The sequence below is a fragment of the Mustela nigripes genome, chromosome 14 (assembly GCF_022355385.1).
Source record: "Mustela nigripes isolate SB6536 chromosome 14, MUSNIG.SB6536, whole genome shotgun sequence".
Taxonomy (NCBI): Eukaryota; Metazoa; Chordata; class Mammalia; order Carnivora; family Mustelidae; genus Mustela; species Mustela nigripes.
In genome coordinates, this window is record NC_081570.1 from 2,732,003 (window position 1) to 2,744,061 (window position 12,059).

At 60.4% G+C, this 12,059-nt stretch overlaps 1 protein-coding gene across 1 annotated transcript in view; it reads left to right on the top strand.

Annotated features, from left to right (window-relative positions):
• The window catches only part of AJAP1 (adherens junctions associated protein 1), a 118,327-nt gene that overhangs the window by 95,403 nt on the left and 10,865 nt on the right, over nt 1-12,059 (top strand). Inside the window, exons 3-5 of the mRNA XM_059374910.1 lie at nt 2,536-2,623; nt 4,836-5,078; nt 6,809-6,940. Coding sequence (XP_059230893.1) covers nt 2,536-2,623; nt 4,836-5,078; nt 6,809-6,881 — 404 coding nt within the window. The 3' untranslated portion in view covers nt 6,882-6,940. The remainder of the gene's footprint in view (nt 1-2,535; nt 2,624-4,835; nt 5,079-6,808; nt 6,941-12,059) is intronic.

The following is a 12,059-nucleotide window of genomic DNA, read 5'->3' on the forward strand; positions in this document are numbered from 1 at the left end:
CCCTCGGGGAGGACTGAATAACGGGCAGATGATTGGAAGAGGACGCCGCTTCTCACCTGCTGTTCTGTCCTCTGCTTAGTAGCCGACCTCCCCGAGACAGGAAGCCAGGAGTCATCCTTACGGGTTTTCTGTCTTCCAACCTGCTTCTTACAAGTGTTGCTCTTGCCACATGTCCAAAGGCCTGATCCTTGTCCCACCGTCGTGAGCATGGGGTCTGTGAGATCTTCTTGTAACTGTGGAGCTCCCATGCGTGAGCCCAGGGGCCCGTCAGCACTCGGGGGCCAGGCGCTGCAGCAGAAGGCTGTTTGCTTGCCCTGCAAGTCAAATACGGGAGGGGTCCTGGGGTGTCCGCCTCTGGCAAGTCTGCCGACCAGGAGGCAGCCACAGACGGGGTAGCTGGGCGTCCGATGCTGGGTTTTCTCGGAGGCTCAGAGCAAAGAATTGCCTTGGGTCCTGGCTCTGCCGGACGACGGTGGGAAAGTCGCTTTACTCCTCAGCCCAGGCTCCTCGTCGGTCAGGCAGGTGCGAAAGTGCAGGATGATGATGGTGGTTTCGACGGGTCACAGGGAAGCTTGGCAAGGTGCCCGGCACAAAGAAGTCCTTCTGGAACGCATAGCCCGTGACCTTGCCTGGTTATTAACCCGGCTCTCGTTGCTTCCACAATTCAACGTGGTGACTTCTATAGCTGAGGATTCACACCAAAGGCAGGAGAAGGGCCTCCAGGATAAGGCAAACCTTAGGACTATATTGTTATGTTTCTCGCTGTTCCGCTGGTTTTTCTTTTCTCCTTTTCAGGTATAAATGTGATCGGCCACAGAGCGACAGTCAGAAGGGGCTGTGTTAGAGGGTGTGCGGGGCTGGGCAGGTATGCAGGGGACGAGGCCCCTTTCTTGGGCCAGAACCGGCAGTAGATGCTGTCGTTTAATAAAAGGGGGGAGGCTAGATCGCTTCTCAGGCTTTGGCTGAGATCAAGTGAAGAAACGGGCCCTAGGGAAGCTGAGCTGCCGAGCTCGTCGAAGCTGAGAGCGTCTGCATGCAGTAGGTGCTCCGTACCGGCTCTGAGTCGGGGCATGAAGGAACACCTGAAGGGCTCTCCGTCACATCCGTGTCTTCTCCTGTCTTCCTGGCGGTGCTTATCCTGTGGGCTCAGGATGGGAATCCCTCACGACCAACAGAAATAGCCCCGAAGACGGGCACACAGGAAGAGAAAGCTTGTGTTCTGGCCATGCCAACTTTGAATCATGTATTAGCAATTTCCCCACGAGGATCGTACTCAGTGGAGAGGTAACATCTGTTTGCGAGACTGTGTCCTTGGGAGACCGCCAGGAAAATCGCACATTTCGAAATCCTCCCCGGCGGGCCGCGGGCACCCGTCTCATTCTCACCCAGGGACCCGCCGGGCTCCTCGGGAGTGACAGGTGCGTCTCTGCCGGGGGCTCTGGGAGTGGCGAGAGGCAAGTGCTTACAGCTTCCAGGTGTGAGGACACGGGGAAATTAGCCCTTTGGTGAGACAGGGTGCTGCCCACTGCAGGGCTCTGCGCAGCCCTCCCCCACCCCCGGGAACCTTATGGCCCAGCTCCTCAGGTAGGAAGCCTTCTTCCTGGTCGGAGGGGGCTTTTACGGACCCGTGGCGTCTGCCCGGCATGTCCCCAGTGAGTGTCCGTGCTCCAGGAAGGATGTGACGGGTGCGTGGTCAGGGGGAACGTAGCCTGGTGGAAGACCAGAGCCGGGAGCCTCACCTCCCACCCCTGCCTCTGTGCTTAGTGGAAGGTGGTGCAGGGGTGGGGTCAGAGGGACAGAGTAGGAGAGAATCCCGGGCCTCTGCTATCCCTGTGTGGGGGTCCCAGATGGCTCTCAAGACGGGGCTCAGGCCGCGCTGCTTCTGTCCCTGAGTTGCCCCCGCCAGGGCACCCCTGAACGCTCCGTCCCCATGCACACACACAGCAGACACAGGCCAGCGAGGCTAGACTGCGGGTCCCTTTCTAGGCTTTTGAGAAGCATCAGCTTCGAGGCCCGGATTGTTGATTCCTGGAACCGCAACAGGCAGCGAGCCGCGTGGAGAGGACTCTGGAAAGAGGAAGCGTTCCTCCAGGGAGCCCCTGCCAGGAGGTCAACGCTTGTCCACCCTCTCCTTCCTCCCCAACAAATCCTGGGCTGCCTTGGCCCCTCTTGGGTCAGGCCAAACCTGCTCCCACTTAAAGGCCCAGTGCTCGGAACGGAGAACTCACCCAGGGGGGAGCAGGCGGAGGAAGGGTGACAGGTCCTGGGGGCGGGCCTCAGCCGGAGCTTGCCTGGGCCAGGGAGGGGCTTGGCAGGTGCAGGACAGGACACAGCTGCCCGTGGGCTGGGTGACAGCTGGGGAACTAGGAGATGCCAGGGCCGGGGCCTCCCTTCCTGGACTCCAGGGGACCCAGCTCCTGCCGGCCCCTGCCGTGGGGAAGGAGAGACCGGAGTGCGCAGGAGCCGGCCCCGCCCTTCCTGAGTTCCTGTGTCTCGTGCCCGGGTCTCATGGCTGCTCCCCTTCCTCTTTTCCAGGTCTGGCTGTCCATCAGATTATCACCATCACTGTCTCCCTCATCATGGTCATAGCTGCTCTGATTACAACTCTTGTCTTAAAAAACTGGTAAGGCTCCTCGGCCCCTCTGGTCTGGACACGGGGCTGTGGGGGTCCCCCGGGAAGTGTGCACAGAGCGTTTCCTACTTCTCAGACGCGGTCCTGCCTCGCATCCCAGGGCGTTGTTTCCCTCATCTGGGCCAGAGAATCGGGGGCAGCTCGTGGCCTTGCCGCAGCGCGCTCGCCTTCAGCCCCGGGGCAGCTCGACCGGCCGTAGGCGCCACCCTGCCCGACACAGGCCTTGGGCGGGGTGTGCCCCTGACCGCGGCTTTCCCTGTGAGGCGAGCGAGCCCCGCCTCCGTCACAGTTCTCAGGCAGCCCGTGTTCTGGTCTCCGAAGCCTGTGTCAGCCTCAGGCGTGCCTGCCGACGCCGCCCAGCCAACTGGCCAGCTGCCTGGGTGGGCCCGCGCCCACCCCTCGCTGCCCTGGCTGTGCAGGGGCCGTGTTCAGCCCGACTCCTTCCCTCCTCCTGCGGCCGCTGTGTGTCTGTCGAACTAGGTTATTGCTTTTCTCCGAGTAGCTGGTCTTCGCCTGTTTCCTCCTGGAAACTGGCCTACTTTGAGGTTGGCCTTGCTAGGTGAGCACACCTGCTACACCCCGGGGAAAATCGGGCAGTGCCGGGTGACCCTGCCGCACACATGCCTCTGAGGCCCCATCTGCCCGCAGCCACCCCTTCAGCAAATGTGTTCACTTTTAGCATCAAAGGTCGGACTCCTTGTAGAGTGGTACACCCAGACCATCCCGTGGTCGTCGCCAGGAGGTGGTCAGAAGTCATAGGGGGCTGATGGGGGCAGCTGCTCCCCAGTGTCCCGATGACAGCGATCCGAGAGAAAGCCAGTCTCCTGGGTTAGCAGAGCTGGGACTGGCACAGCCCCCAAGCAGACCTCACAGCAAATGCGTGAGGCCTCCCGGAGGCCAGCAAACCCGAGTCTCACGGCATTTTCTGGGGCAGGTGATGAGGACAACTCTAAACTCGCCACGAGGCATCTTGGGCAGGGCCTGGCTGGCAGGAGAAGGGGCTCTGGGGCCCAGGATCCCATGGAGAGCTGACGGAAGGCCCTCCCCGCCCTGGACGCTGCCTGTTGGAGGCCGAGCAGGTGTCCTGTCTGGCTGGTCCTGTTGGAGTCTCCGCAGGGGGTGGGGACACTGTCCCCTCTTGGTTTCCCACATTTGGGTCTGCAGCAAAGCCTCAGAGAGTTCTTCTGGGGACGACCACCCAGCCGTGATGAGGATGTCCCATGACATTGGCGGGGGGGGGTCCCCTGGCTTTTGCATTGCTCTTCCCACCCTCATTTGTGGGGTGCGGCTTCTGCACCAGGAAGCAGGGCTCCTCTCCTTGGAAAATGAGACAGGCCACGTCCGTGACTTGCAGGAAGATGGGCTCATGGACCCTCACCGGTCACGGCCGCATCCTTCCGCGTTGGCTCTGAGCACAGCAGGGAGGGGGGAAGGGGAACTGGCTCCCCAAGCTGGGGGTCCCCACACTTCCTCCTAGCTGCTCTCCTCCGCTGGGCTGGGACTTCCACGTATCCCTCCTGTGACTTGCTGGAAGTGCCTGGGAGAGGTCGCCGAAGGCCCCCTCCCCCAGATCCCTTGGCTGACAAGGCCGGGATTCCCACGTCCATCCTTGGCGATACCGAGAGGGCTTGTGTGGCCCCGAGGAACGGGGGAGCCTCCGTGGGGCACGCGGACCAGAGCTCCCCGTGGACCGGATGGCCGTGAAGGGTGGACGATCCATGTTCAGTTCCAGCCTGGGCTAGGGCGGGGCTGAGGACGCAGGGTCCCCCGTGTAATAATTCTCCCCGATGACAGTTACGTAGCCCCTTCCAGAAGGAGCCGCCAGAGCAGCCCGACCTGTACCCATCCCTTCATGGGGAAACCGAGTCAGCCACCACGGCCCGGCTGACATCCTTCGGGCAGACGAGGCCTCAGCTCTAGGATAGCACAGCTCAGACACTTTCTTCATCATCCGCCCTGCGATAACGGCCACATTAATATTCAAATTTTACTAACAAACAAACAAACAAACAAACAAAACAGGGAGAGAGAGTGCGCGAGCTGATTGTTTCATTGTGGTCCGTCTTGGCGAAGAGGCTGGGAATCACCATCTAACAGGAAATGACGAATAATTAATGCCTGGAGATGAAGGTGCCCCCGTCTAAGTGCTGGGTTTCGGCCCCTGTGCCCACCGCACCCCCAGCCCGACTCCTCTCTCTTCCAGCTGCGCCCAAAGCGGGAACACGCGTCGGAACAGCCACCAGCGGAAGGTCAACCAGCAGGAGGAGAGCTGCCAGAACTTGACGGACTTCACCCCCGCCCGGGTGCCCAGCAGCCTGGACATCTTCACGGCCTATAATGAGACCCTGCAGTGCTCCCACGAGTGTGTCCGGGCGTCCGTGCCCATGTACACCGACGAGACGCTACACCCGACAGCCGAGTACAAATCCACGTTTAACGGGAACCGGTAAGCTCGGGCATGGGCCAGACCCTGGCGTCCCGGCATCATCACCGGGCGCTGTTGACCTGGGGGGGGGGGCACCTTCCTGGGTCCTTAGGGGCCCGAACGAGTGCACACGGCTGGCCTGGCGGAAGGAGGGGGCGGGGTGGACGGAAGGAGGTGTGTCACCAGCCAGAGACAGAACCCGTGGAGGCCGCGGTCGCCTCTAGGCCGCACCCTCGGAGAGCTGACGGAAGGCCCTCCCCGCCCTGGACGCTGCCTGTTGGAGGCCGAGCAGGCGTCCTGTCTGGCTGGTCCTGTTGGAGGCCAAGCAGGCGTCCTGTCCGGCTGGTCCTGGGCCTCCGATACCAACGCGCTCCCCGTCCGTCTCTCCGAACGCCCATCAGGAAGATGTCAGCGGCGCATCTCAGGAACTATCAAATACCAGCCAGAGTCCTGGTTATTAAATGCTCCTTTTTATTAATCATGGGTAATCCTTCAAAGAAGACATGGCCCTGAAACCATCCCTGGGAACATTTAAGAAACCCTCGAGTCAGCTTCCGAGGGTTTATCTGGAATTAGATGAAAATATCAATAAGCTATTTTTTTTTAAGGCAGCATACACATATGCACCATTTTGTAAATTTAAAAGAGAAATTCTCCAACCCCCTAAACATCTTAGGAGGAAGCGAATAGGAAACCAGGAGGACCCCAGGGACCCCCGTCAGTGGCAGTAGTAGCGCGAGGGGGGAATGCCCGAAGGGCCCAGAAGCGTTCCTCCCAGAACCAGGGTCGAGGAGACTCAGGGTGACGTTCAGCTGTGGTGCCCATGGTTAATGGGCCGTCCTCCGGGCCGTCATCCTGGCCGTGAGAACGGGGGGCCTTCCTTAACCACACCCCCCACCTCATCTCCACGTTGGTCTCCGAATTATTCCCTGGGATGCTTCCCTCCCAGCTCGGGAGGGTGGACAGCAGGGACTCAGGACTGTCCTTCCGGCCCGTGCTGCCTTGACTGTCACGTCTCGGGAGCTCCTGGTGGCATCCCAGGCTTCCAGAAGGCCCGGGGCACAGAGAATTGGCGAAAGGTTTTCCAACCATTTCACGGAGGCGCGTGTGTCGGTTTGGACGTGAATCCTGGCCAACCAGTGCTTCAGTTTGGGGGAAGCGGGTGGGAGGCTGAGCGGTCACATGGCCGTTCCCCCCTGGTGCCCCTCTGGCCCATCCAGGGGCAAGGTGGGCACCGGCAGCGCCCTTAGACCTGGCTCGGAAGCATTGGGTGGAACGGGTTCTTGCTTTTTGGCCTAAGGCAATGCTCTGTTGGCTCTCCCTGGCCTTTGGACGTGGTAGCTTAGGTCTCAAAAGTGACAAACCCCAAGAGACCCATTTCAGGAGTCAGGCCCCGCCCACTCCATGGTGGGCGCGCAGCAAAGCAGGCGGGATCCCTGCCCTGGGAGGGGGACACCCCAAGCTTTCCGCTTGTCCCGCCAATTAAAACACTGAGATCTGGAATACCAGCTTCCTTCCGCCCACGGTCCCTCAGGCTCCGTGTCCTCCAAGGCCTTCCGGGGTGCACGTGGGTGTTTGCGGGCCGCAGGAGAGGGTCCCCTGCCCGCCGAAGGCCAGTGGGTCGGGGCCGAGCATTACCTTTCTGGGTTCTTCCCAGCTCAAGAGGCCAGGGTTGGGCGGCAGCGCCAGCCGGCCCGCCGGTCAGCTGCTCCGCAGATGCGCACGCGAGCCTGACTTTCTGCTTGCCACAGACCCTCCTCCTCTGATCGGCACCTTATTCCTGTGGCCTTTGTGTCTGAGAAATGGTTTGAAATCTCCTGCTGACTGGCCGAAGTCTTGTTTACCTCCTGGGGGCAGGGCAGACGCCACGTGTCTGTATCATGGTACGTACCTCTCCTTACGGACATCGATTGAATTTTTTTTCCCCTCTTTGCTTCCCCTCCCTCACCCCTCCCCCTCCCCCCGCGTCCACGCTGGGACAGCTGGGAGCCCTTCTGGACACGGCAGGGCAGGGGGAATTCCGATGGTGTTGCCACCCCGAGGGCAAGCCTGGGGGGCTGGGCTTGTGGTCTCTCTGCTGTACTTGTTAGAAATAACCCCCATGGAGGCAGGACAGACACCCAGGAACGGCGGCACCGCCCCAGCCCCGGGGAAGGCCCCAGCCCGGGTGGCCGGCTGCCAGGGAAACCCGGGGAGACCCGGGAGGGGGCTATGTGGGCGGGCATCACCCCTGCGTCGGACGTCTGTACATCGGGGTAGGGGATGCGAAGTCGAATGAAAGTACAATTTTGGAATATAAAAATAAGAGATTGGAAGGGAAATGATAAAGGAAGAGTCGAGGCATCTACTAATTTGAAGCCAGGGACCGGCACCAAAACAGGATGAATTTTCCACGCTCTGCTGGATAGGAACATTTGGTTTGCTTTCAGTGATATTAACTTTAATGCTAACGTTAAATTGCTTTCTTCTGCACCGAGAGTCCAGAACACTCGGGCTGCTGGGGGAGAAAGCGTCTGCCCCCAGGACGGCGCGCGGTCTGCGCGCAGTCGGTACAGGCAGCCCGGGCTCTGGGCTCTGCGTTTGTTTTCCTTTTGGACGTGGGTTTTCTCAGGATCTTTGTTTTCGTCTCCTCCGCGGACGCGCTGTGACGTCACATCCCTTCCCTGAGAAGGGAGCCCAGTTTCTAGGCTGCGTTATCGGTATTTGAAAATACGGCTTCTTCCTTCTGCCCGCCTTCTCACGCAGGAGTTGTCGTGGGGGGGGGGGGGGGGGGGAGGTGTTTCCTGGCAGCCCCCGTGTGCCCCTCGGGGGCTGGGCCCGCCGCGCAGAGCCAGGGCTGGAGGAGCCCACGGCTTTCGGAAACAGGAGCGAACGGGTCAGTCCTCACCCAGCGCTAATGAAGCAGGTGTCGGCTCCAAATCAAATCTCCAGCCCTCGCTTCCGGTCCTGAAGCCAAAATGACCTGCTTAGCGCGACATTCCGCCATCCGGCCAAGAAATGTGATTAGAGGAGAACAGAAAGCACTCCTCGCTCCCCTGACAAAAGGCCTCCGTGGAGACCCTGCAGGCAAGTTAGGTGAGACCTGACGGGTCCGACAATGCAGGGGTCAGAGCCTTTGTCTGCCTCAGCCGTGACTCACCTCACTAAGGCGGGGCAGAGTTCCCTGGGCAGTTCTAGCCCTGCTAGCAAGGAGGAGCTTCTCACTAGCTGCCCAGTTCCCGCAGGCCCAGAGAACCCTCTGCAGGGGGGCCCAGGACCGCCAGCATCCCTGTTAGGACTTTTAAAATGTGTAACCACACAAGACACTGATCTGGCCCTGCATATCGCAGCCTCCGCTCCCTTCCTTCAAGAGCTCAGGCTCCTGGCCTGGAGGCGGGCACGCCCTTCGCTCCAGGGTGCAGGGGCTGGGGTGAGGGGGCAGGTTCCCTAACGTAGACTTTCCCTAATGGGCACTTAAGAAGACCTCTTTACATCTGGGGACTCCTACCGTCCTCCCAGGAACGCGGCTTTACAGAGGGGAAACTGAGGCACGAAGCCATTAAGTGACTTGCCTGAGGTCAGGTTGCTCGGGTCAGTCCAAGGTGGCCTGGCTCTGCCCATTGTCAGAGAGCCACCACCCCGCCCCCGCGCTATGCCTCTGTGCCCTGCGCCATCCCCAGCCTCGTCCCGGGCAGGACGAGAGTCGGTGGTAGCCGGAGGTAAGTTTTCCCCAGTCCACTGGCATCCTGGGATGTTCAGCTCAAGTCTGCAGAGCAGGAGACCAGCTCCCACGCACCCCACAGCCTGAGCCACCAACCCCTTCAGCCACACTCTGGAACTAGGAGCCGAAGCCCGGCCGAAAACAAAAGAAAAGAAAATAATAAGAAAGAGCTTTTATGGAGCCCTCTGCTGCAGAAAGGTTTCCTGTTCCAGTTCTCTCCTCTAGCGACACAGGGCATTGGAGGACCCCACTCTGTCGGTGGGCACTCCCCGTCCGCCACTGGGACCACGTTCCTCTCAGGGTGTCTGCGCCCCACCTACCAGGTTGTCCAAGGAGTGGTCTCAGGACCACCTCCGTTCGCAGGAGGGGACACAGCTGCCCCCGAAGATCTTGGCCCCCTCCCTGGGGCTGCCAGGTGGGCCGTCTGGGAGCTGAGGAGATGCAGCAGGACCGCCGGAGTCCCGCAGGTGCAGCCGCCACAGCTGGGAGCGCTGGTCCTGTTCCCGCAGACGCGGACCGGGAGGGCTCCGCACAGTCTCGTTAGCCTTGGATAAATGCTCGCAGGTTCCTTCACCGCGTGCCGGACAGACCGTTCATCACGCCCTGCGAGGGAAGCCTTTGGATTCTAAGTATCCCTGATTCTTGCAATTAATGCCTGGACAGCAGCATCGAGCGGGGAAAGGCCAGGAAGACGGCTCAGGTGTACTAGGTACTCATTGTCCCTTCAATAAATACCAATTAATACGAAAACATTTAATTAAGGTTGAAGAGCCAGCGGAGGTGTTTGTCTCGTGGATGGCTGCTGAGTCTCTCCAAATGCACGTTGAACGATGACAGAGGACACTGTTGCCACGTCATCCTGTCTGCTCACGCTGACCCCACGCACATGGGGGGACCCGGAGTGGCCACGTTCGTTGCCCTAGGGGCAGGGAGCTGGCGGTGCCTGCGTTCCCGGACACCGGCTCCCGAACCTGAGCAGACGTCCACCTGGTCTCCCTGATCCGGCCTCTGTCGTCGGTTCCGGCAAATTCCTGCCGCAGACCACCTCCACAGGGGCACCCCGTCGCGCTGACTTTCCCGCACACCCAGGACAAGGGGCTGAGGACACGCGTCTGCCATTGGCTCTCGGGCTAATTTCCTGTCATTTTTCATGCAACAGGTAAGCTCCTGAAAACCTCATTAGTGTTCAGATCTTTGCATTGGCCGAGGCCACTTTATTCCCAAGAGCCCGAAAAGTAATAAAAGTTCTCGCGTCTGAAGCCAGTAAGAAATAAATCATGTGTTATTATTATTTTCAAAAACACACTGAAGACATAACTAATAAAAACCGAGAAAAACACCTGAGCCTTCCCGCTTTGTTCTAAAAAAAAAACCACATTAACGGAATACCCAAGCTTTCGCAACTCAGAGGATCGCCGTGTTCAAAGCGACGTGCAGAGCGCGTCACCGACCCATCTGTCTCAGCTGAGCACCAGCCACAAAGGAAACCTGGTGGCGAAGTAGCCCCTTCAGGACGCAGGACATTGACTGCAGTCCCTGGCTTTGGGGAGCTCTTGCCACAGGCTATTGTCTGTTCTGCAAAAGCAGACGCTGATCTTAGAGCCTGGGACGCGTGTGGTCTGCAGCCGGTGGGGCCCAGGCGAGCCCAGGATCTCCTTCCAGGCAGCAGAGGGCACTAGTTTCTCCAGAGTCGGAACTCATCCCAGGTCCCCGTCTCTCAGACCACTTGGCAACACACAGCTCCCCTTTCTGGCGGGGACCAGGTGTGTATGCCTGCGCCATGTTTCTCCAGCCAGGTCTGGGGGGGAGCACTCGCTCCTTTGCTTCTCTGGTCCCTCTCAGGGTTAGCGCCCCACCGAGAGGTTCATACACCGAGCCTTGGGAACAGAAAGACGCAAGCCCTCCCATGAGCTGGGTGTAAGTAGCAGGAACGTTGGGCAGACGTGGAAAGTGGCCGCGGGTAGCCCTGTGCCCCTGCTCCTGGCCTGAAGGGGTGATGCGGCCCTGGCCACAGCCCCTTGCAGAGAAGCGCTCCGCCTCTGCCAGAGTCAGCATGGCTCTCCAGGGCACAGCGTGGGAGCCGTCTCCCTGCTCCTCTCCCTCTGCCTCTTTCATCCTGGGTACAGGATGGAACTTTGGGTACAGGCAGATGCCCGTAGGTCTGGAAGAGGCTCCATCCCCGGGCAGTGCGAGGGCCCCTCCGCCAGTCCTCAGATGTGGCCGTCCTAACCCACCTGCGGGCAGCACCTGGAGGTCGTCAGTCTCAGGGGCCAAGGACAAGGCGACCTCCGCACGGACGCCTCTTCCCCAAGCGGCGTCCAGTACCGATGGCCCACTCCGGACAAGGCACAAGCTGGAGCCTGGGCAGACCTAGCAGACAGCCATGACCCCTGCGAGGACACGTGGGCATGCACACACGCGAGGAGAGCCCACCTGGCTCATCCTGTGCCTGCGGAGTCCCACAACAGCACGCTCCAGGATGAACGGAGATCGCATTTAGCAAAGCAGGGGGTGTGTGGGAAGGCCTCCCCAGAGAGGTGACCGTCTGCGGACCCTCGAAGGACATGGAGCCTGGAGGCGGAGGGATGCCAGGCGAGGAGGCAGGACCTTGTCCCGGGTCAGAAGCGCTGAAGACGCCCACTGGGACAGTGACCACATAAACCTCGAACAGAAAACCACTCACGAGATGGCGGGCGCGAGAGACGGGTCGAGGCAGCTCCTGCCGCCTCCGTCGGTGTGGAGACCGTCAGAATAAAGGAGGGGACAGCAGCCTGGTGACCGTCCTCGCAGGAAACCTCCCTTCCTGAGGGGACAGCCGTCTGACCGGTGCACCAACCCAGGACCCTCTGCTGGCGAGGAGGGGGCGCTGCTTCCCCCAGACAGGGTCCTGGGCCGCCCGACCTGGGCTGGCAGTCACCAGGCACAGGCTTCTCTGTCCCCGTATATTTTTTATGTATATTTTTTAACTTTTAGAATGGCGGTAACCTGTAACGGACATGAGGTGGACCGTTGTCCCCGTTCTGAGCGGTGCGGTCCGCTGGCATCAGGCCCCTTCGCGACGTCGGGCATCCCTCGCCCGTCTCCAGAACTCCCTCCTCGTCCCAAACCGGAACTCAGCCCCCATGACACGCGCCCCGCGCCCCTCCCCCGCCCCGTGGCGCCCCTTCTCCTCCCAGGCTCTCTGCGCTTGGCTGCTCGCGTGGGTGGGCTCGGGGGGCACTTGTCTCCACGTTTTTTAGCTTTCCAAAAATCAGAGTGAGGACAGACATCCAGGAGGGACAGTTCTCTCCGTTTCCATAGCT